The 24,077-nt window shown below is 39.0% G+C and overlaps 1 protein-coding gene across 4 annotated transcripts in view; it reads right to left on the bottom strand.

Moving 5' to 3' along the window:
• Nucleotides 1–24,077, bottom strand: part of DLG2 (discs large MAGUK scaffold protein 2) — a 4,361,751-nt gene that overhangs the window by 174,753 nt on the left and 4,162,921 nt on the right. For 3 of the 4 annotated variants that reach the window (XM_085623221.1, XM_085623223.1, XM_085623222.1), the window contains one exon: nucleotides 12,399–12,495. In XM_085623221.1, the coding sequence (XP_085479347.1) occupies nucleotides 12,399–12,495 (97 nt within the window). Of the gene's footprint in view, nucleotides 1–7,361; nucleotides 7,408–12,398; nucleotides 12,496–24,077 lie in introns of all 4 variants that reach the window. The other variant, XM_085623224.1, reaches the window with a different exon arrangement.

The following is a 24,077-nucleotide window of genomic DNA, read 5'->3' as shown; positions in this document are numbered from 1 at the left end:
TTAGTTTAATTTCAGTTTTAGGAGGAATGAACACAGTGACTGCATGTAATTTTTGGGGGAGTCCTAAACGATGAACTTGATGCCTTCATATAACATTGGGTGGAGTTTGTGATCTATATAAGCTTGGTACTTGCATGAAAGGTTAGGTGGATTTAGGGCCCGATGAACCCAGGGCATACATTTAACATTAGGGTGAGTTTGGGAGCAACACTCCTGGTAAAAACATATAGTGTTAGCAGGACTGGACTGGGAACACAAAGTAACCCTGGCAATTTTGATGGACCAGTCCCCCCTGCTGCTTTTGTTACTGAGGGCTGCTATAGCAGCACCACTGCAATACCGGCCCCCAGTAACACAAACGGCCCCCACTGCTGCAAAATCCACCCCACCCCTCCAGCCTCCTAGAGCAATGCCCGCTACGGCTCTGAATGTTAGGCGCTTTGGGAGCGATGAACTGGTGCCTGCGTATAGCGTTGGGTGGAGCTGGGGAGCTGTGAACCGCTGTCTGCATGCATATCATTTTAGGCATAGTTTGGGAGTGATGAACCCAATACCTGCCTATACATTAAAGTGGCGCTTGGGGATGATGAAGCTGGTGCCTGCTTGTAAATTTTGGTGGAGTTTGGGAGCGATGAACCAGTTGCCTGCACATAATGTGTCCCAACTTGAATGAGTGGTGACGTTTTGAGGGGGTAAGAACAAAACTATCCAAAAGGAGAACATAAAAGGAGGGCGATTGCATTAATATATGTTTATTTTATTTTCTACTTTCGACTTATCTATCTCAAACAAGTATAAGTATAAGTATATTTAGTTTCAATATGTAAGCATCTCAGACAAGAAAACTATTTATTTTCCTTTCTACATGCGGTATTGCAGTTCTGTGAGAAAGTTTTGAAAAGTCAGCGTGTTTTAATTAATGTCATTTGAACTGTCACCTGCGTGGCAGACATAACTATATCTATATTTACTGAAAAATCCAAAGGTCAAAATGACATTATAGTTCAATAGAAATGTCCGATAAAACTTAAAATTCTACACTAAAAAAACACAGAAATTCACCAGCTTACTGCCTTTTAAGCTTAGTAGAACTTGTGGCCCCTCCAGGCCCAGTTTTGTTATCAATGATGGCATTTGATATGTTATCAGTGATTTCATCAATGATGTAAATGAACATGTCATGAGTGATTCAATCTGTGTGGTCATAAGCAAAGCATGGTGGGGGCTGAAGATCTAGTTAACTCAGTAAACTATAACTGGTGGATTTCAGTAAAATGTTAAGTTTTAACCAATATTTTCACCTCACTGTAACATCCCTTTAATCTTTGTTTTTGTCAGTGAATTTCATTTTTTTAAATTGCAAATTAAGATCATAATAACATTCCCACCCCCAGCAGCTGGCCAAAACGCCCACTGAGCACAGTTTCAGCCATGCACGGCGTGGGGTTGTCACCCAACCCCCCCAGCCGTGTGTGGTGTAGGGTTGAGCATAGGTGCGGATGTATGACGTAACAACGCGTGTGTTTACAACGCGTGCAGTTACATCGCGGTTTTTACAACGAACCGATGTAACCACGCGATGCCATTACAACGCAAGTCTTTACATCGACTTGCGCTAGATGGCATGCTAACATTAAAAAAGCGTAATTTACTATTCCAACTCCAGTCCACTTAACAGTAGGGAAGGTGTTGGGATAGTAAACTACACTATTTGTAATGTTAGCACGCCATCTAGCGCAAGTCGATATAAAGACTTGCGTTGTAATGGCATCGCGTGGTTACATCGCGTTCGTTGTAAAATCCGCAATGTAACTGCACGCGTTGTCAAAGTTTCGTTGTAAAGGTTGTTCCCCATAGGTGCTCACCACACACAGGTGGCCGAACCCCCGCTGCGCAGTCTACTATGCAGGAAGAGAGTTTTACAGAAATAGAAGTAATATACCAACAATACTATCTAATCCAAGGGATAAATACAAGATAGGATAAAATGAGTTACCCTGATCCAGAATTTAGGGAGGATTATAGCAATGATGTAATAAAATGATGATGAATGATGATGAGATTAAACGATGATGATGAGTAATCATTCTAAACAATACAGTGAGGAATCCGCGGATTATTCCTGTGTACCAACATCACTTATATCAGATGTCTATAAGCAGTCCAGCCTTCAAACTAGAGATGTCTGCTGTTATGGAGGCTTTTATTTTGATTTCTAAGGCCAAACTAAGGCCAATGTCACAGAGCTAAACACTTAGACTTACATGACTCTTTGTGACTGGGGTGACAGTCCCTCTTGTGTCCATAATGAAATAAAGTAGGAAGAACATCACAAAGGCTTTGTGATGGTCTATCATTACAGGCACAGAGGTGCAGAACATGAAAGACTTAACTATTGAGAAAATGTAGTTTTGGCTTCATAGGATCAGGATTTATCATATCGTGGTTGCTATTTAAACAGGGAAAGTGTCTCCTCAGAGTATCCCCACTGCCACTTCTGCTCCAACGTCCGAGTATCAGATAATCCTTTCATAGACTAAGGTTAAAACCAATGTTTGGATTATTTTTCATCAGAGGAGGCAATGGGTTACCTGAAGGTTGTTATGTGGGGATGTATCATGTTTTTGAGCCGTAAATAAAACTAATGAAGGTCTTCCTCTCACAAATCTTCACTGCTTTAAAGAAATCATTGTTTTGCTCAAGTGTGCTCTATCTGAAGTTGATACTAGGTTGGAGTCTGTGATGTGGTCTGGCAGAAAGAGACTCTAATGCCCCTCATAATTCGGATATCCTTGGAGGATAAGGAAAAAGCAGCCTCACCTGTGCTTACTTTTATGGTCTGTTTCATTATCACTAATTTCTCTCGTCTCTGCTACACATCCCCCCTTTCTATCCCATTTTTTTCTCATATTCCTTTTGAATATATTTTTATGTTCTTTTCTTCTCCAATGACCACTTTGCCATTCTCCTTTTCTTCTCCATTAAACCTGGATATTTTATAGATCTCTGCCAATCTTATTTGAAATTGAATCTGCCTCATGGTGGCACATTTCTATTGTTGAGTTGACTAAAGAGACATTGAATTTCTGTAGAAGTACCTCTTTCTGTAGCTGCCTCCATAGTTACAGACTTCAGGGGTATTTCATACACATTTAACATGATACACATCTTATGTGGATATCTAAGTGGGCTTAAATGTTGGCATCTGAGTGCCTAATGGAAGCACCTGGTGCCTATATAGGTACAGGCTTCATCGCTCCCAAGCACAACCTAACATTATATGTATCATACTCAAACTGACAAGCATATGGAATTGTAATAAGAATCCCATAACATCTATGTACTGCTGTTCACGTTAACGCTGTAAGCAGTTAGGTAACAGCCCATCGTGCCTGTTATTGCCACAGAATTCAGAAGCTGTCATGCACACTGGTTAAAGTGTGTGCTCTTAATGCGCTTCACAAAATTGTTGTAACCCACTTATTTACCTTGGTACTTTCCTTCACTTTTTTGCATTATTTGCCAATGTCTCTGTTCTTCTCATACACCTCTCTCCTTCCTCAGCTCATTTGTGCTCTATAATGCACTTATTTGCAACTTTCATATTTTCAGCCAGATAAACAGCACAACCAGCATCATGAGTTCATTCTATGTAATGAAATTAGAAATCTCAAGTAATCTCTTTAACATCTCATTACACGTGAGTACTGGTCCCATGCCTTAAAATCATGTCATAGCTCATTCATAATATGCAATTAGTGTCTTTTTGGCACAGACAAATATTGCATTATGGAGGGCACTATATTTTAGTCGAGATTTGTGTTGTCACCTTCTATTATATGAATTGACTTTGTCTTCTGCATTCGCAATGGAGTCATTGCATTAATACTAATGGAACAAACAATTATTGCTAAAACTTACGGTGCCTTCTGTTTCTTCTGCTTTTCTCCTCTATTCCTCTAGAAAATAAGAATGTCTTTATTTAAATGGCATCTCTCTATTAATGTAGCTATTTGTAATCACTGACGAGAGAATGCATCTCACCAGCAGTTAAACAAAAGTTTGTATTTAGATCTCATGTTAGGAAGATGCTGGGAACTGAAGAACATTGAATTAGGGGTTTGCAACATGGTTCCTTTCTGCCCTTAAAATTACAACACGTTGGAGTCTCGTGAAATAACTTAATTTCAACTTACAGGTTTTAACCTCAGAAACACATCCAGTAATGGTGACTTTAAGCTTCCTACAAGAAGTTATTTGTTCATCTTCCATAAAATTAGCATGCAATTTTGTTTCCCCAAGGCTGTCCATGATTTTGCTGCTGGAAGCATTGAAGTCAAAGTCAAATGGGAATACTGTTGTGGACAGAGAGAAATCGCCTAAATTTCCGGGTATTCTATGTTAGTCGAGGGAATCCTCAGAGCTAAACATTATCATTGCAGAAGTGATTTGTGAGCAAATGAATAAAGAAGAATTCTCAGAATGAGTCACATGAATGTTGTTTAGAATAGATGTGATGATATTGATTACTCATGAAGAAAGTAAAGGTCTAATAATATTTGTCCCGATGAAATCAACAAAGAGTCATTACTCAAAACATGTAAACATGCACTTGGCATCCAAGCAAGCGAGCTCAATCTTAGTGAGACAATGCCCAACTTTACTGGAATGTTTCATCAAATAAGGGCGTTGTCCCGCCTTAAGCAGTGCCTCTCTTTCATCTAAGCAAGGATGTCCTGCACCACTCTTGAACTGAATCTAACTCAGGTATGGAGTTCCACAATGAAAATGGAAGGATTCACATCACAGCTCTCCATGTACACAAAGTGACTTGAATTCATAATCCTCTGCAAACGCATCTTCATAACACTTATCACCAAAATGACACAGGCACCAGGGTACCAGTTTTTACTTCTACCTCAAATAAAATCTCACTGAGGCAAACTTCAGACCACCCTGCCAGCTGATTCTTCAAACATCATCCTGAAGCCACTGAAGAGTGTCCTACAATTCATCATGGAACGAACAAACTTGACTACTTCTCTTTCACCATGGTGGGTCTAAAATGTATTGCTTTCCAAGCAACAGCATCTTTTATCAGACACAAAACCATGATAAATAATTCTGTTTGCCATATTAGAACTCAGTAAGGAACTTTTCACATTCTACCAGCCACCTGGGTCCAAACCAGAGGAAACTTCATCTTTCCTATTGCTCACCCCACTTGATCACATGACTCAAAGGTAACACGTCAGCACCCCGATGTACTGTGCTGCATTAATCACCAGCTAGGTTTGTGATCTGTAAGTACCTCCGGACGTATATATACTAATAAATGAATCACTCCACTCTTGCATCTCAATTCACTTCAGCTTGCCTTAAAAAATGCATGAAGATAGGTAGTCAATTTTCCTTTTCACAGAAAAATGTAATCTACTCAAGTACAGTTCTCCTTTCTTTCTCCTGAAAAAGTGACCCTGGTTATACACATGGCTGAACATTTACTGCACGCTATATCTAAATCAAATAAAATGTACATATCCACAAAAGAAAGTAAGCTTCATTTAATTAATGGCTGAACATTTACTGCACGCTATATCTAAATCAAATAAAATGTATATATCCACAAAAGAAAGTAAGCTTCATTTAAAAGGGAATGTCGTTAACATCAAGATATCATCGATTACAAGGATGTAATATTTTCTAAATTGATTGATCATGATTGTACTTCTTGAGTATAGGAAACACGCATGTGTTATAGACACAGGGGAAAGAAGGACAAACACAGCCACTGGTCTGTTGTGCAGGAGGTCTTCGCTCAGATTTCTAAGAGCTAGATAAGATTTGATTTTGTGCCATGAATATCAACATATTGAAATCTGCAGTTTCTTACATAATTATATTCAACTGAGCATGGTTAAATAGGAGGAATATTATTGTATTTGCAGATACTGGAGGAACTCTTGTTTGGGTGTACTTCAATGATGCCATGTACAACACAACATACCAGCCTTCCTGGCACTGAAGTACACAAATATTCTCTCTGCCACTCATAATACTATTAGCGTATTCCCATTCTCCTTTATGCAGACGTTCTCCATAATACACACACCTTCATTATAAGTACTTGCTCCTTCAACTTTCAGATTTCACTCTGGACATATCACTATGAAGCTCAAAGTATTACTGAAAACTATGCATATTGGCTATTAACAGCATTTGGCACCGTGGTCTCAATTAGATATCGACTTTTTCTATGATGCGTGTGATACAGAAAATATTGACCTTACCCTTCAGAGGACAGGTTATTCCATCTGTTAGATGTTCCATGCAGTCAGGCACGGGACCATAAGTCTTCCTCTCTATTTTTAGTACTGGCTGAGGACTAGATGGCTGTTCCATTTCATGTAACATTATTACTGTAGGTCATGGCTCGTCTGCTGTGTGATCAGCAGAATGAATTGAGGCGCAAGTTCTTCACCTTTAGCCTCAATTGTTTCTGCTGATCACACAGCAGATGAGCCATGACCTACAATGACGATCGGAAGGCTTACAAAGTTTAATATGGTGGAACTATTCAACAAGGTCCTCTGTCTGTACTGACAAAAAAAATACTTCATTGTGGCATATGGCTGTTCTAACGTTTACAGTCGATATGTGGTCACTATTGCGTTGAATATGTTAAATGTCTTGTTGAGTATTTTGCAATTCAATTTGTTGACAATATCCAATATGTCATTAAGTACTACCTTTTTCGAGGATGCTCAGCCATCAGGTTCTAGATCAAATGTAACCCCCATAACACAGCTAGTTGCTACCAAAAACGCAAGTTATTCACTTAATGAAGATTGTTTAGCTTACAACAGTAACAAATGCATTGAATTTAGTGCCTGAAAATGTCCCCAGCGGAAAACAAGCTCTTGGATGAGACATGCACATCTTTCTGTGTTTTATGCAATATTACCCTCCTTGTGCGAATCTTGAGAGGCAAGCATAATTAATTTAGATCAACTTGAACAGATGCTTAAGAAGTCCTTCGAGACAATAGAATCAGGCATCATTATGTTACAGCGCTGCCATGGAAAAAGAATATGAGACATACATCGGAAGAGGTTGTAAAGAACAAAAAGTGTAAAGAGCATTGTTAATGCTTCCTGTGCATTAGTAATTATTTTCATGCATAGCAAAGATGTAAAAGTATATGCAGTCTTGCATAATTCACACACTGGGAACATAACCCTTTTTGTGCATGCTGAGAAAAAGGAGCCTCTCAAAAAAGGATACATATAAGAAGAACGGATATTAAACTGAAAAAATGAATACAAATTGGAGAAATCACTTGAGCATTTCATGGAACTTACTCAGAGTCTTTGTTCCATAACCGTCGTCACCTAATCCGGGGATGTCCTGCACAGCAGCCCCCAGAGAGAAAGCGATGGGAGAGGAAGAACAAGGCGCAGAAGAGGAAGGAAGACGTCAGTGGAATTGAAATGGATACTACTACCCTGAAAGACCATGCCTGCTGAGCTGTCTGGATCCCAGCCCTTACTTTTTGACCTAAGATCATCACAGAAAAATTTTTAAGACTATTTTTCCATTGAAGGAGACAGTGACCATCTTCTAGCCCAACAGCGAGGAACTTCCTCCGAAACATTTCAAAACAAACTCTAACCAAATGACAGTAAAAAGCAATTGATGTGAAAGTGTCTACTTTATGGTCATAGGTAAAAGCAATATTAGATTACATGTTTTAGCATGCACCTCTCCTACAGCTATAAAAGGCGTCTAGTGTGAAATGGGTCTGGTTTATGCATTTGTTTTTCGATAATCTGTGTTCATTGCATAATTGTTTGAATTACAACTGTGACGTGCAGCTTATAAAATATCATAAGTACTTATCCACTATCACCTTTTAAAAGTCACTGCTTAAAAACACATGGAAAACTGGATAGGTAACTATTTTTAGTTAGTTGAGTCTTTTAACCTTGTAATTGGTAATGTAAAAAGATAATAAGCTTTATGGACACACATTCCCTTGCTTCAAATAGCTAAATAGTTTATTGGTCACATTTTTGCACATTGCATCAACTTTTTTGGTTTCACTCAATAGTATTTCCTGCAATTTCACTACAGGAATCAACTACAACAAATAAAGATTTTATTGACTTTTAACACATATTCTTAGGAGTATTTTTGCTTATTCTGTTGAAATAAAAGTCACAAATTGGTGTGCTTGGGTTGATTTTCCACAAATAATGATTTTATTTGGAAATTATGGACATATGGGGCTAATGCATTTACAATTTGCATCTTCAGGCACTTATCTCTCCAACTTCTTCTTACTAAAGTGATTGATTTAGTCTTTTCAGTAAAAGCATGTTGCATTTCGAAACAGCCTTTCTTGTTTCAGAGGTCTACTTTTACCTAATTTGAAACCTTTGCTTCTTTCCAGATTTCCAATGCTTTACAATGATTAGCAAAAACTTGTATCTGATTGTTTCTAATCTGGATTTGAGTGTGTGTGTTTTTTCCAGAGATGTACAATAGTTTTCTCAAAGCAGAAGTGGATCTGGAACATCGATCACACAGAATATACACTTTAAACTTAAAGTCAGCTTCTATCCTATTCCTCACATTTTCAATATCATAAAGCTTTGTAGTTCTATTAAAACAATTATCCTATTATGTTCTCTTTTGTTAAACAGGAGATGGCAACTGTCTCACAAGAGCACTATTTTTCTAACAGCAAACTGCATGTATAAAATGTATTGAGAAGAATGTCCTCCTAATGGACTTTCTGCTCTTTCTACAATTTATAATCCTAAAGGGGTAGCTATATTTGCATAGCTATAACCTATTTCTGTTTGTGACTAAGAGCTAGTGCAATATGAATACAAATAAATGTCAATATTAAATTAACTAGACATTTTGCTCAAAATGTTTTGATTTTTTCATTTGGAGATTACAAATTAACTGAGCAGCTAATGCAATGGAACTGCTGTGCCTTGTTAATCATTTTTAATTAAAATACTTGACAAAAGGTACTGTTCTAATTGCTAAGTCACAGCAAATTGGATTAAGTGGCTTTAAACTGAATAACAAATTGAGACAAAAATCAAAAGAGTCTGTTTAAATTGATATATAATAAGTGAAGTGATTCACTCTTGTTCTAGTTCCTCAAGAAAACACTTGTTTAAAAAAAGAATGGCACAATAATTTTCTGGCAGACAGAAGCAACAAAGGAGCAGGTATTGAGATTCAATCACAACTAGGAAGGATTGCTCCTAATTTGCAAAAGAGAGCGTCTCAGTGAATTGTAGTGTACGTTTTTCGAAAGAATATACTTTGCCCTGCTGAGCAAATGCATGTTTTAATTTCATCAGTAGGCAGAGTGTTAATAAATGTGGTGTGCAGATGCGTTACAGGAACACCTATTGACTGGAAATCAACATGAATTTGGAGAACTATGTCTGGTGTATGCCTCTACAGAACAGATAATCAGTGCAACCCCAGACTTCCTGTTGTGAACTTATGGGTGCTAATGTACTCAGAATGTCTTTAATTTCATCCACTTTTAGTCTTGGAATGGCATTACTGTAGGATGCTCTTTGCACCTCTTTTGGTGCCATAGAGGAACATTTATACCATTTGATCCATTCTGTGGCAGGTCTCCAATTTGCCCTCTTATTTTAACATTTTGAAAATCTTATTTATGTTTCAATGATTCGAAATTGAAAATGCCAATGCTTCTTCAGAATGAGATAAATGCTATTTAGCAATATTGAGTAGGTCATCACCCATTCTTAACCCTTAGTTCTCAACCCATTGCTTTACCCTGCACTGTCGTTTTCTAGCATCTCAATGCATTGCTCGGTTCCTGCCTCTTGTAACATTACAACTTGAGGTCAGTCAGCTAGTGCTGAGAAAAATTAAATATGCATATAGACAAGTGAATGGATCCACATTTAGAAAGGGTAGATGTGAGGCATTTATAAATCAATTTTCACTGTGTGGAAATTCCTCAGATATTCCTCAAATCACAGTTTTTCCTTGGAAACCTATGCAGATTAGAAAAATCTATTTTCAGGTATGTATACAGGCAGGGCCAGACTGGCTAGAAGGCGTTTCGGTATGTTGGCTGGGTGACAGCGGTTTCACTGCCGTGAGGTCAGTTTTGGTGCTAGGGAATTGCTGACCATGTTCCTACTTGCGTCGCTAAATAAGCAATGCAAAAACAAATAGTTTTAAATAGTACTTAAAGCATACTTCACCACCATTTGTTTTTGCATTGTGTATTTACAAGTGAGTTAGAGGTTAGAAAAGGGGTGTTGGTGGGATGCCGGGAGAAATAATTAGAACATCAACAAACTCATATGTTTATGAAAATTCACAAACATTCCCATCCAGGAACCATGTGCATAGTTGTTACAGAAGAAACACTGGAGTAACTGTGTCTTCATGTAGGGATGGTCTGATGTATGTGTCCCAAAGGTTTTTTTTCGTAGGGAAAATATTTTCTAGGGGAAGAAAAATGTAAAAGTGTAGGTGTACATTTCCACCTGACCTATTAATGCAGATATTACATAATAAGGTCATTCTGTATGATCAGATATTGGCCAGGAGAAGTACTTTTGGGGACGTCTGTGGATCACCAAAACGTTGGGAATACATATCCAATTTTTTTCAAGTAGGTCTTTGCGAACTACATACATTCTCTATAAGCTTTTATGTGGTTTTTCACACACACACATATATATGTATATATAGGTATATTCTATATAATCTTTCATATATAGGTATCCACATATATGTGTATTGGATCAGATTTGATAAAAGTCATGAGTAATTTAATTAATGAGTATACATGATTAATCTGTTATCATAGTCCTTATGTGTGTCTTTTTACGAAACATCACATATTTTGATTCTGGTACTTTCATTCTGTGTTCTTAAAAGTTTTAAGTAAAAAATGTCCGGCTTAAAAAGTCACCTACCATGCATTATCCATTAAACTGCATTTACTATGTTAACGTTGTCAAATGCAGAACTTATGGCGTGTATTATTTCCACTGCTTGAAAAAATGATATCTGAATGCTTTCTTTTGAATTTTGCATCTATATTTAGTCCTTAAAGATTTTGACGCTTTCAATCCATTTTTAAATTCTTGTTTACAATTGTTTTTCCGCTATAATTCACCCTGAATCATTGGCTTTGCTGTTTATATAAATACAATTTCCCAATATTATTTTTGTTATTGTTGTTATTTTTTAATATAATAATGTGATTCCCCAAACCAGTACTCACTATGAGTGATGCATTAGCAACTGCAATCATGCACTATGGTTTGGTCCTGAGTGAAGTGTTTAATAGAACATATTGATTAAAATGAACATGAATTGTGATTGTCAATGTAAACATGGACTTGGAAAAGAGGTATGCCAAATGCATTGATGTTGTGGGATATACTTAAGGATCAATCTTCAAAGGAACCATACACCACACAGGATACCCAGGCCCAGATTTATTATGATTTGGATTGGATTTTTGGCATTTACTAAGCCATGCAAAACCGCTTTGCGTCGGGTAGGCATTACATTGGTGGAGCATGGGCGTTCCCATGAATCGACCCTTGTATTTTAATGCACACCTAGACGCGTAATGAGGATAAATATCTTCATTTCTCGTTGTTACTTCTTCTTTCCATGCATGCTGCATTCTGCAGCACACATAAAAATAATTATTTGCCTCCAACGATTTTTTTTGTGCAAGAAAGTATCCTGTGCTGCACATAAAGAATCCTACCCATAATGCATCCACCCTTGCACCATGGAGCAAGGGTGTCTGCATTGGTGCTAGGCAGCACACCGTTTGCCAAAACAAGGAGAGAACAGATAATCTTCATATCTTTGTAAATATGGTGAATTTCAGCTCTCTCTCTTTCACACAATGCAGCACAGCAAGTTTCCTTGCTGCGCTGCCTTGCATGAAATAATAATAAATATTCCCCACAGAGTCTGATCAGACAGTCTATTGCTACCACCCAGGCAACCAAACTAGAGGCTCCTCAGTGAGGAAAACTGAGATATAACACTCAGTTTTATTTACACTTGTCTTTGCTTGTTGATTTAGATGGTCACTGTATCCAGCATGTACTTGAAAGGATATTCTACTATAATAAATTGAATGCAGTTTTGAGGATGCTGGGGATCCAGACAACATCTACAGACTGGTTACAGCATCAATCCTTTACCTGCCTACATGCGTTCTACTTTTTCAGGCCTAGATGTGTGTGCATAGGCTGGTGGAAGGGCGGGGGAGGAGGGTAACAGTACTGTCATGCGTCTCACCCATTGTTATGCCGAGCAGCACGTCACAGAATCTCCAGACATCTACTTACGTTCCGGGTCACTTGCTTCATGATCGCTCTGGTCCTTGTTCTTGTAGAATGGGAATTTTCGTGAAAGGAAGATCTTTCTAGGCTTGTCATTGAATGACTGTGAAGGAGAAAAGGTATGGGGCAAAAACAAGGACGTCTAATTGTTGTCACTGTCATGCTGACAAATCAACTAGTTGGTAAATGTGGAGGAAACTTCAGTGACTCAAATTATCCCTTAATGGATTGGGAAACAGATGAGAGGTTTACATATTTAATTAAAACAATATATTATATTTAGAAAATAGTAGTAATGCAAGGCAACTATATGATGTGAGTTACTTAAAATCTGTAACAATGAACGTTCAAATTAAAGGAGAGGATCTGGGTTACATTTTGAGCAACTGTGACAAAAAGTTCCCAGGGCAGTACTTGTTTGTTAGGGGTTATATTTCAAAAATAGTTCTCAGGAGCACTGCAATCTCTTATACCAGATTAGTGGTAATCATAAAAAAATGGCTTGGTCTCCCTTGAAGGGCTAACGGGACATTCCCTTATTTTTTAATTGCAACACTCAAAAGCAAAATCCAAAATTTGACAATTTCAATTTGACAATTATTTCCCCATGGTGCACTACTAATGTTCTCACACAACTTCATCAGTGACATTACTGATGACATCATGCAATACTACATATTACTATACTTCGCTTAAATACAATAAGTGGATAGACTAGCCTGGGTTTGAATTACTAGTGAGTAGATTAGTCCTGAGTGTGTTAGGGTGTTAGAGGGCTACTGCATTAGTGAAAGAGGAGGTGACTAAGTCAATGGGTAACCAAGTAAATGTTCAATTGAGGGATTCAGAGGGTGGGTGGGAGTGGATGAGTGAGTGAGAGTGAGTAAGGGAGGAAAGCAGGGAGGGTGGCATGAAATAAGTGAGCAAGTAATTTGTTGGTAGAAGGAATGCATGATGGATTACGTGGGTGAGTGAGTGAATCAGTGGGTGGCTGTTACAATGAGTGAGTGAGTTGGTAACTAAGTCAGGGTGTGAGTGAGTATCCAAATAAGGGAAGAGTTAGGTCTTATCTGCATAGGTGGGGTATTGATTAGCACAGTGAGCAGCTGACCAATTGAATGTGAGGGTGGGCTTTTGCAGATTGGCAAAATTGAAGATATTATATGTGATGTCTTATGTTAGGTTAAAGATCATGGGCCCAATTCACAGAACTAACTTAAGCCAAAATCCTACACTTACTACAATTTTGGTATTCACAGAAGGCACTTACTCATTTTGGTATTCACAGAACGCACTTACTCATTTCGGTATTCACAGAAGTTAGGAGTCCTAATGCCTTCTGTGAATACCGAAAGTCTTAAAGTTAGGATTTTTCTCAGTTTAGGAGTAGTAAAGTTAGGACGCCTAACTTTAGGACTCCTAAATGCCTTCTGTGAATACCGAAAGTCTTAAAATTAGGATTTTTCTCAGTTTAGGAGTCCTAAAGTTAGGACTCCTAACATTACTACTACTAAACTGAGAAAAATCCTAATTTTAAGGCTTTCGGTATTCACAGAAGGCATTTAGGAGTCCTAAAGTTAGGAGTCCTAGCTATACTACTACTAAACTGAGAAAAATCCTAATTTTAAGACTTTCGGTATTCACAGAAGGCATTTAGGAGTCCTAAAGTTAGGACTCCTAACTTCTGTGAATACCGAAATAAGTAAGTGCCTTCTGTGAATACCAAAATGAGTAAGTGTCTTCTGAGAATACCAAAATAGTAGTAAGTTTAGGATTTTGTCTTAAGTTAGTTCTGTGAATCGGGCCCCATATAAATATTGCAATGAAACTCTAGTTACTCGTGTTAGTTGTGTACCATTTTAGTATTTCATTACTTAACAGCCAAAATGTACTAAATGTACTAAATTATGTTTATCTGCTTCTTTCAATCTAGAGAGGAAGCTTGACTTAGATTGATGTAAAATCTCTCAGAATAGATTGATCTATTAGAAAGAGATTTGGTATTGACAAAAAAAAACTCTTATGTGTGCAGAACAACTTGTGAATTGGATGGTGTGATCTAGGGATCCATAGTTCAGATCAGTCAGACATAAGGATAAGAATGGTTTGTACTTTACACCAGTTTTAAGAAGAGATTTGTCAATGTTAAAATACATTAATAATTCTATGCAAAAAACTAAACTTCATACCAGAATGACAATGAAGATGGTATAACGAGTGTGAAAAGTGACATGAAATTGAAAATATCTTAGTAATCCTGCACCTGAACTTTAAGCCTTGTGAGCCTTGACAATTAAACCCAATCTCGTCAAGAAAATGGATAAAAACATTTTGGTATAAACATACGATATGAAGAAGCAAAGTCAGTATGCTACATCAATAAAAAATGTAATTCAAATTAATAAAATGGGCTCACCCATATTTGAGCACATTGATAACCCGAAAGTGTTCATCTGTGAGGTAATAATGACATTTCTAGTTTAATGAACAAGTACGGTCATCTTAATGTATGCCTTCAAAGACGTTTTGTCATGTACTTTAATCGTACCCAAACCCAGCAGGAACTTCACAGTAATGGAAAGACAGAGTTGTGTATGTCAATACTGACAATATTACAAACTGTGGGACTTTCCTGCAGGACTTACATATTTTGATGTGAATGTGTGTATGGATAGTTGTTTTGTATGGAGACATCTTTGGCTACTTGGATACCATGAAAAACGAACCAGGGATTCAGAAGTATAACATTCTATAGTGGCATGATGTTGTTTTAGCAGCAATAAAAAATTGTGTGCTACCTCTCTTTTTGCAAGCCCATTACAACAAACTTTGGCAAAGGTGCTGAAAATATTCATATCCTCTCCCAAACAAACAATCGAAGGCATCCTTTCAAAATTTCAAGAAAAAAGTATGATCATTTTTAAGGATAGAAAAAAACTCCCTTTCCTTATGATCCAAAGAACATTTATGTTGTTGCTTATGACCTGTGCTATGTGACTATGTGACACATATTTTGTTCTTTCTCCTGGGAAAACATGAAAGAGATCGACTTTAATCTTAAGGAAGTATGTTATCATATACTCCTGCCTTGATGCACAGGAAGAGGATATTGGCTGACATTCTAACTGTAAGTTTTGGCAAGGTGGGGTGGACTGTTCCCATGAGAGCATGGTCAGTACTGATTTGCATTAGGTGGGTCTCTGTTTAGACTGGTAAGCAGTCCGAGTGATCACCAGTGACTGAGATAATTTAAATATTCCATCCATCACCTTGTTGTTGTATTCCAACTTTGAAGCCAGTCTTGCATTGGAGCCTTACATGATGAGATGGCTTAAAAAAAGAAATCTGGGGGAACCACTATTGCTTTTGCAATGGTGTTAGTCTGAGGAAACCTTTGCGACTGATAGAGCTGAAGTGATGTTAGTTATCATTACAATGTACCAGAAAACTTTGTCAGGAACATGCAATTTGGTTTACCAGCTGTTCAATGCTTGCTGAAATTAACAGCAGAACGCATTACTTTATTTAGCACGTGTGTCCTCTAAGACACTAAGGCTACCTATTGGACTTTAGTTTAGCTAACAAGATGGCTCCAGATGTTAAGCTCTTGTTTGTATATTACAAAATGTGGGAGAAGAGGGAGAGAATGTGGCATTACGGCCAGAGCAGCCAACTTTGGAACTGGGGAACAAGGTTTGAGTCTTGGTGTTGGCTTACCAATCCTGTGATTTTTGGCAAATCACTTAATCTCCCCGTACCTCTAAAAAAATATGAATGTGACCTTGTGCAATGTAACTGGTGTTCACGTAAAGTGCTCAAATACCCTGGGGTCGAGATCGCGCTATATAAAAGTGAAAAAAAAAAAAAATTAAAAAAGCAAGATGGCTGAATGAGTTGGCATCTCTGTGACCTGAAGGTTGCAACCATAAATTAAGGGAAGGTCAACTCAGATATACACCCTTATAAGATCAGTGAACTGGGTAATAGTAGCAACTGTTATTTCAAGCACTTAGAGATGGCAACAATGCAGTATAAAGTATTATATGAAAATAAAAGTTATCATAATTGGTTGGAGCGTTCTTCCTGAAATTACTGGGGATCTGCACCAATAAACCCGTCAATCTTTGACCACTGTTGTGTAATACACGGAAATCACAACTGCTGTATTTCTTGACGTCTTTGAAGATATGCGTACAGATGACCGTAATTGTTCTTTAAACTAGAAATGTAATTATTACCTATCAGATTAACGCTTTCGGGTTTACAGTGTGCTCAAATATGCTAAAGACCATTTTTTTAGTTTTTAATCATATTATTTTTTATTGATGTAGCATACTGACTGTGCTTCTTCACATTGTATGTTTACACCAAAATGTTTTTCGGCCATTTTCTTGAGTAGATTGGGTTTAATTGTCAAGGCTCACAAGGCTTAAAGTTCAGGTACAGTATTAATAAGATATTTTCTATTTCTTGTCACTTTTCACACTTGTTATACCATCTTTGTTGTCATTCTATTATGAAGTTTAGCTTCTTGCATTGAATTATTAATGTATTTTTGTGCATTTTTAACATTGACAAATCTCTTCTCAAAACTGGTGTATTAATGTTGTTTATGGGAGGTACTGAGGTGCCTAAAACCATCCCATGTATTGTTTATACAACTGTAGGAACACAGCAGTGTTGTTGTGCATACTATTGGGAGGCACTACAGTTTTTACACATATTTTAGTAGTTCTGTCAGACGAAATGTATATATTTAGAATTAGAATTTGATAGGTAGGAGTACAATAGAGAGTGTTCATGTTTTATGTTGCCAGTGATATGAACTTTGGCCCAATGCAAGGATCTGTAACACAACCTAGGCAAAATTATGTGTGTATGTATGTATGTATGTATACATGTATGTGGTATTAATATAGCCTAAACAAAGGTGAAACCCTGTCCAAGGTCAAAGGTACAATCAAGGTGTGAAGGAAAGGTTAACTGGTTTTTGGACTGTTGCTGCATCATGATGTAGTGCTCCTTAAAGAGAGTTTTCAGCAATTTCCTAAATTGCAGAAGGATTGGGGTGGTCCAGATGGATACAGGAATATTGTTATAGATCTTAGGTGCACAGATGGAGAAGGCTTGTTGGCTAGAGCCACCGGAGATGGTGAGCTTGTGATAAAGGTAGACAGAGGTGTCATCATCTTCCATTCATTACATTACAATCCATTTCCTAACATACTACAACATTTTGACTCTTTAACCAAGATTAACTCACTTGCCAAAGTTGTCTTCATGGTTTACAGAAACTTAAATAGGGGTTCTAATCTGCATGCCACCCCTCACCCTCACAGTGTGGGGAACTGACCCTTGCGTCACTGAAGTTTCGCTCCACTTTTACATTTCAGGCATAGTTAAATATTAGTAACAGAAAGAGATCAAAATCAGAAATATGCAAGAAACAATAGCCATGGATACATGTCTGAAAGCAAAATAAACAGAGCGGCATGCCATGCACAAGCATGCTTTTTCACACAAAGATGCAAAGCATATATGGACAGTTAGATATGGACATGGCCGAATAGAGGGAGTTTTATGGCGGGACACAGGTCAAGTCTGCATGCATATTCAAGCAGATAGCCTCCAAACTAAACTGATTTTTTATATTTCAAGGTAATATCTATTTGTAATGCCAGAAATACGCGTGTTGGCAAGTCTGGCTTAGGTATACATGGTGTGTCACGATTTAGAGATTTGATGCAATGATAATTAACACTTTTAAAAAGTAAATAAAACATACATACATAAAATATTCACAGGGAAAACAGATCATCCCAAATGACATTACAGTTTCTCACATTGGCACATTTAAAAACATGTTTCACACAGACAAGGGAGGAACATCACTTCATTGCTTTGTAAAACAAGAAAGAACATACACACAAAATAAGACACGCCTCTGTCTTAACCGCTACTAGGATAATAACTTGTAAATCAACATTTTATGTTTTAAGTGACCTTAAAAACACTGAGACATCCAGAGGCAGATGTGAAATACATAAAATCATAAAAAGTCATTGATTTTTTTTTAAAGCAATGTGATTGACTTGTGCTAGCCCTGCGGTATTTTCTCTCCCTCCAAGCAATCTCTGTTCCTTAGAGCAGGGAATTCAATAACTTGACTTTTGCAAAATGCTCTGATCTTCAAGAACCTTAAACTAAAGATAATGTGTTTGCCATTTGATTATTATTATAATTGCGAGGTCGCTCTATTTAATAAGACGCAATTTGTATCTTGGCTCTCAAAATCCTACAGTGCCTTGTATTGAGCTATTAAGTTTAAAAAAACCTGTCAATTCGATATGTAACACTTCTAAAATGACACTTCTAAGAAAACTGAACTTGCTCAGTACTTCGAAATACTACAGTTTCTAAAATGCTTAAAAGCATAAAAGAATGAAACAGTTACAAGAAAATGGGGACACTTGCTGTGATAGGGATAGACAGCAGCGAGGAGCGGGCAAGCAGATAAAGAAAAGAAGGAGCAAAATGGTGGCATGGTGGTACCGCCACAAGAAAAAGAAACAAAAATCTGCAAATATCCTCCCATCAGAAAAAAATAAGAGAGAAGAGAGACAATTAAAATGAAATAAAGACTCAATGAAAAAAAGAAGCAATAAAGGGTAAGTATTTGAAAAAAGGAAGAGAAAAAGAAAACGAAAAGGGAAGACAGATGGCAACAGGGAAACGAATAAAACATTATTCGAAAAGAAATATGCATTGCAGGTAAAAAGTAGTAGAAGTATAAAACAAGCATTTGCAATGCAATCGGTCTCGCCTTTGGGACCTTATATGTATTTAGCTATGCAGCACATTAGCCTGGGTGCTGAAACATCTACTGTTCTTTAACATGGAGGGAAAATATGCACCAAACTGCGTGACATGCCAGGTATGGGAACACATGGAAACAAATATTGCCTTTTAGCGGGAAATGGTATTGTCCAAAGGTCTGTTTTTGATGTAAAATCAGGGCATTCGGTGGTCATATCACTGAAAATACAAGATTTGAAAAAAATATTATTGTCTATGGGTGCTCATGGAAGACAATTTCTATGGACTGGAATCTAGAGAATGCTAAAGTTATTCTGGTATTTTACTGACCTCTGCTGGTCGTTTTCTATCAAGAAAGTTAAATAGAGACAGTTGCCAGAAAAAAGAAAAAAAATTCCATAAGCAGAAAGCAATTCTGGTATTTTACTGACCTCGGCTGGTCGTTTTCTATCAAGACAGTTAAATAGTGGCAGTTGAACAGAACAAAAAGTCCCTAAGTGGAAGCAGACAAGTCCTAGGGCTGATATCCAGAGCCCACAAAGTACATACACATATAAGTATATACTAAAGTATAAACAAGAGGTCTTGAATACTCTAACTAAAAAGTACGAAATTAAGACAATTTTGGAATGAAAAATTCAAATGTATAGGGGACATTCCACTGAAGTTACAGAAATAAAGGAGGTCTGAAAATGATGCTGCACAAAATCAAAACGAATTGCCCTTCCACTGTAAAGATTTAGCCTTGGTTTATAGTATATTATAAATGATGCCACAGCTTCACAAAGGGCATGGACTGAAATTTAGAATTAACTCCCTGAGGATTACTCCAATATTTGGAGCAAATTTCCATAAGATTAACTAACAAGTCTTGGAATACAACCAGTGGAAAATTGTGCATGCACAAATCTGAAACATCCCTTTCAGGCCTACCCAGGAATGACTGCCACAACCCTAACTTCACACTGCAGAAATTCCATCATAGTGGCAGAATTTCATGATCTGCAAGTGCATTCTGCAACAAAGAAATGCCACCAAATAACAGTGGTGTGAGAGTTTTAGTTAGTTCATTCTCATGAGCCCATTTTAGACTAGTTCAGAATAAAGCATAACAAATAGTGTTTGCTTCATTAAAGTTGGTTATCCATATAGTGCTGTCGTGCTCAAGGTGAGTCAAAGTTCTGGAAGTCGTTACAGCAACTACCACTCCACAGTGGAAACACAATGTTACCCTTGATATGTGATTAAAGTCCTGAGGAGAGGAATAACGTGATTGCATGAAGTATCCCTTCTGTACCGGCGCTGGAGACACATGTATGCTGTCAGTGCTGCTTCCAAGTGTCAGCAGAAGATCTAGTAGACCAATTGTGGTAAAATGAGACTAATCCCGAACATAGGACTCTTCACGGCAACTTCAACAGCGGCTCCCTGATGACAAAGCCTTCTCCTTGGCTACTGTCTGCTGCCTTGACCCGCTGAATGTTACCTCCTCAGACATTGTTCTCCAAAGTTTCTCTTAAATCTGAAGGTAAGCGAAGATGGGGCCTAATCCACCTCATGTATCTGTCTCACGCGGTAGCCCATAACATTAGACTTTGACCCGGAATTGCCCAACTAGAGTCTGTGGTTGGTGCTTTGATCTTTTAGGAGCTATTTTACGCTTTAAAAATGTATAACTGCTGTTCTACTGATTGGATTTTTGTTGCTTTAGTGTCAAATAAATTATTAAAATGTACGCTATATTTCTGAATTGTTGTGGGATTTTTCTTGTATTGTACTTACAGTTTGTTACTGTTTGGTGCTGCCTCTAAAACATGCCTTGTGTGCCAAGGTACCAGAGGGTTAAGCACAGGTTAGTTAAGTGACTTTTTGTGGCTCCCCCAGACAAGGACTGTAGCTGCTGCTTGAGTAGGGTTCACACCCCCCTCAACCAACAGCTCATTTTCTCACAGAAACTGATTTGCTACCACAAAAAATAATCAAAAAGCCATACAACAGACTAGTTTTGTACTTGAAAAGAAGATTGATTGATTTTCTACTAGAACAACAGAATTCTAAAGCTCTATGCAGAAAGTCAGAATAGAGTCCCAACTCTACCTCCCCCCTGGAAAACATCCACAACATCGAAGTCAAACAGATCGCAACAGAACCAAGGTACTCAGCAAGACACACCCTCAACCCGATTTTCACAGCAGGAAACTCAGTCACCTTCAGCCACACCTCTGAACTCCCATCGACGGACCATCGCTGCCCCCATTTCACCTTCAAAACTAACATCACCCGCAAACGTCCACAGCAGCTCCAGCGCAGGAATTGGATCAAGATCTCCAACAAACAACTTGCCGCCTCCCTCAGCAGCTCCGCTCCCACCACCACATAAAACGACCCAACCACCACCGCCCGTACCCTACACAACTGGATCACCTACTGCGCAAACACCATCGCTCCCCTACAGAAAATCTCCAACCCACACACCAAGAAGGCAGCTGGTTCTCCACCGAACCACAAGAATCTAGACGAACCTGCAGACGCCTTGAAAAGTGATGGAGGAACTCCAAAACCACAGCAGACTTCGACTACTTCAAAGCAGCCACCACCACCCACCTCAAACTCATCAGAGACTCAAGGAAGAAAGCACTCCAGGACTGACTCTCTATCAACGCACACAACAAAAAGGAACTCTTCGGCATCATCAAAGACTTTGCCCAACTCAAAAGTGAGACCACCAACACCCCACACTCCCAGGACCTCTGCGACCGACTCAGTGCCTTCTTCCATCACGAAATCAAGACCATCTATGACAACCTCGACTACAAGAACCTTCACACAGAACCCACACCCGCCGTTCCCCACACTACACAGCCGTCACTTGACAGCTGGACTTCCCTCAGCATTGAAGACACCCTGAACACTATGATGTTAACCCACTCCGGGGTACCCTCAGACCCCTACCCCCACCACATCTACCACAGAGGCCCTAAGCTTCTACGAATCATCAACCACTCTTTTGAGATCGCCTCCTTCCCAGATGACTGGAAACAGGCTTAGATTAACCCTCTCCTGAAAAAACTTTCAGTGGACCCTACCGACCTCAAGAACTTCAGACCGATCTCCTTACTCCTGTATCCGGCGAAAGTCATGGAAAAAGCCGTCAACAGTCAACTCGCCTACTTCATAGAAGAAAACAACATCCTCGACTCCTCCCAATCAGGTTTCAGAAAGAATCGCAGTACCGAAACCGCCCTTCTCGCCACAACAGAAGACATCCGCTCCCTCCTCGTCAGAAGAGAGAGTGTGGCCCTCATTCTCCTGGACCTCTCCGTGGCCTTCGACACAGTCTCACACCGCACCCTAGCCTGCTGACTCCACAACACAGAAATCTGGAACAGGGCCCTCGACTGGATCCGCTCATTCGTCTCTGGCAGAACGCAGCGGGTCAGACTCCCTCCTTTCCTCTCGAAACCCACACCCCGACCACCTGCGGAGTCTCCCAAGGATCCTCCATCAGCCCCACCCTGTTCAATGTCTGCATGGCTCTGCTCGTTTCCATTGTTAGATCACACAGACTTAACATCCTATCGTAAGCTGACAACACCCAACTCATTCTCTCCCTATCCAACAAACCCAACATCTCCAAACTCAACTTTCAAGAAGGAATGGAAGTAGTCCCCAGGTGGATGAAGAACAACTGCCTACAACTCAACAAGGACAATACTGTAGTACTCATCATGGGCCCACACCCCGATGACGGGAACAACACCTGGTGGCCCCCTGCATTGGGGCACCCCACCTCCCCCACGGACCATGCATGCAACCTCAGAATCATCCTGGAGTCCAAACTCAAAATAGACTGCCAGATCAACGCTGTCAGCTCTTCCAGCTAACACACCCTCCGCCTCCTTCGAAAGATCTTCAACTGGATTCCCCTTAAAAACAGGAAAACCGACACCGCTGCCCTCATCATGGCAATGCACTCTACGCCGGGATCAAGAACCTCACCTACAAACTCCAGAACATCCAGAACATCATCGCCAGACTAGTCCTCAACCAAACGCATCACTGCCACATCAGCCAACACCTACGGACACTACACTGGCTCCCCGTCAAGAAGAGAATCACCTTCAAGCTTCTCACCCATGCCCACAAAGCAATCCACAACACAGGACCCGTCTAGATGAACCACCGCCTCTCATACCACGCACCCCAAAGATCCCTCCGCTCAACCCAGCTCTCTCTTGCAACGGTACCACGCATCAAGAAGACCAGAACAGGAGGGCGCTCCTTCTCCTTCCTTGCGGCCAAGGCATGGAACCACCTCCGTCAGACACCAACACTCTCCAAGTTCCTGAAGGACCTGGCTCTTCGACGAATCACCATAAAATTGTAGAAGCTGTGCCTCCCCCGCGCCTTGAGACCCTTTTGGGTGAGTAGCTGTGCTTTACAAACCCCTGATTGATTGATTGAGGTACAAAAGAATGTGCAAGAAATCACAAAACTGAAAAAACAAGACAGAGTGATGGCTGGAAAATAAGTCTAGAAGAAATCATTTAAAAATATTGAATGTTCAAAAAGTACCAGAAGGAATGGATCGGGAGATGTGTAATAAATCTTCTAAAGGATGAAATCTTTCAAGGTGGTACAGAGATTAAATGGGATCAAGAAATACAGAGAATACACCATGACCCATTCAAGACAAAAGTTAATTAGAAAATACCAAGAAAGATTTTAGTACGTTTTCAGACTTAGTCAGTAGAGGGACAGATCATGACAGTGGCTCTGAAAATAAAAGACTTGATGTATCAGAATTGTACCTGTACGGTGAGGTACGTTGTGCCGTATGACTGAGGAAAGGCAATGGGCTCTAGGTCA

Source organism: Triturus cristatus, chromosome 8 (genome assembly GCF_964204655.1).
Source record: "Triturus cristatus chromosome 8, aTriCri1.1, whole genome shotgun sequence".
Classification (NCBI taxonomy): Eukaryota; Metazoa; Chordata; class Amphibia; order Caudata; family Salamandridae; genus Triturus; species Triturus cristatus.
The sequence above is the reverse complement of the archived record's forward strand: the minus strand, read 5'-3'. Positions and strand labels throughout refer to the sequence as shown.